This window comes from Camelus bactrianus, chromosome 10 (assembly GCF_048773025.1).
Source record: "Camelus bactrianus isolate YW-2024 breed Bactrian camel chromosome 10, ASM4877302v1, whole genome shotgun sequence".
NCBI classification, from domain to species: Eukaryota; Metazoa; Chordata; class Mammalia; order Artiodactyla; family Camelidae; genus Camelus; species Camelus bactrianus.
Genome location: NC_133548.1, coordinates 46,376,703 through 46,378,503, shown reverse-complemented (window position 1 = coordinate 46,378,503; position 1,801 = coordinate 46,376,703). Strand labels below are relative to the sequence as shown.

The following is a 1,801-nucleotide window of genomic DNA, read 5'->3' as shown; positions in this document are numbered from 1 at the left end:
GAAAGTAGTTGGAGGAAAGGGGTAAGGCTACAAGGGAATGTGGATGCCAGAGATTTTTGCATGTTTGACTTCCTTCCCTTCCTCCCTCCGTCCTTCCCTTCTTTCCTGTAGGATAAATAGCAGAATTATGTGGATAGAGGTGAGCCTGTGAAAAAGAAAACTTTGTGATAGAGCAGACAGTGGGAAGAATATATAGAGCAATGTCTCGAGGTAGGTAAGTGGAATGAGGACTACTTCACCACATCAAGGCACAGAACAAACCAGGAAAGATTAGTCTAGCAATTATCCATAATTCATCTCTTTCCAAACGCCTATCTAGAGCTATCGACTAGCAATGAATTAAAAAGGTGAACTCATTTGTTTCTCAGACTCTGAGTGAGAAATGTGGAGAAAACAGTACTTTTGCCTCCATTCTGAAAGTCATACCTTTTTTGAAAACAAAACTTGAGTCACCTGGTCCCGGATTTGTTTGGTTTTGATCCCATAAATGATGGGATTCAGCATAGGAGGAGCCAGAATGCAGACATTGCCCAGCAGAGAGTGAATATGGAGTGGGATATGGTGTCCAAACCTCTGAGTAAGTGTTGTGAAGATGGCAGGCCTATAAAAGAGAATGATGACGCAGACATGGGAGCCACATGTGTTGAAAGCTTTGTGGTGAGCATCTTGAGAAGGGATGCAGAGAACAGCATGGAGAATAAGCACATATGAAATGAAAATTAGCACAACATCTAAGGTCACTGTGGACATTAGGACAAAAGACCCATACCAGATGTTTACTCATATGTCATCACAGGAAACACGGGCCAAGACAATGTGCTTACAAGCCGTGTGTAGAAGAATGTTATTTCTGCAAAAAGTCAGTATTTTCAGAAGAAATATTATGGGGAAAATTGTAGCATAACTTCTCAGGAATATAGTCACACCAATTTTCCCTATCAGTGCATGTGTAAGAATAGTGGTGTATCTCAGTGGGTAGCATATGGCAATGTAGCAGTCAAACGCCATCACCAGTAAGATCCCTGACTCAGAGATGAAGGTGGAATGGATGAAGAAAAGCTGAGTGATGCAGCAATCCAGGGAGATCTCCCCAGCATGGAACCAGAAGATGGCCAAGGCCTGAGGTGCTGTGCACGTGGAGAGGACAAGGTCTGCTCCGGCCAGCATGCAGAGGAAGAGGTACATGGGCTCGTGGAGGCTGCGCTTCGTGAGGATAATGCTGATGAGCAGACTGTTCCCAAGCAGGGCGATGGTATAGGAAATGAAGAAGGGGATGGAAATCCACAAATGCTGGTCCTCAAGGCCGGGGATGCCCAGCAAGCGGAAGACTGTGTGGCTAACACCAATGTGGTTTAAGGTCGTCATACCTGGAGCAGATGACCTGGGACCTCACTTTCTGTTTATAGACACAGTTCAACTTTTAGACTGTACTCAGAGCTTATGGCACCTACCTGATTCGTTTCCATAGGGGTGATGGAAACATAGGGTTAAGAATTGCATATCATCTGCTTTTTTTTTTTTTAATGAGGTAACAATCTTAGAGGGAAGATGGACATTTATATATCTAACTAAATTAATATGTTAAGAGAACATATTAGTTGTACAAAGGAAAACTCCTGTGGGAACCTGATGGAATGGATAATTCAGTCTATTTGGCTGTTGGATGTCATTGGATGGATATAAATTAGGGGGAGGATGGGATGAAGTTATTTGGGAATTTAAGGATAAACTGTTGTCATACAAATATTTAATGCATTTAAAACAGTTTGCACCCCTGTGTGATTGTGTGATTACATCTATC

General features: G+C 42.6%; 1 protein-coding gene across 1 annotated transcript; it reads right to left on the bottom strand.

Annotated features, from left to right (window-relative positions):
- Positions 1-420: 420 nt before the first annotated feature.
- Positions 421-1,365, bottom strand: LOC105083338 (olfactory receptor 52B4-like). Its single transcript, XM_010973159.2, is given in 1 exon segment — positions 421-1,365. A coding segment is annotated over 1 exon segment (945 nt).
- Between the last annotated feature and the right edge of the window lie 436 nt (positions 1,366-1,801).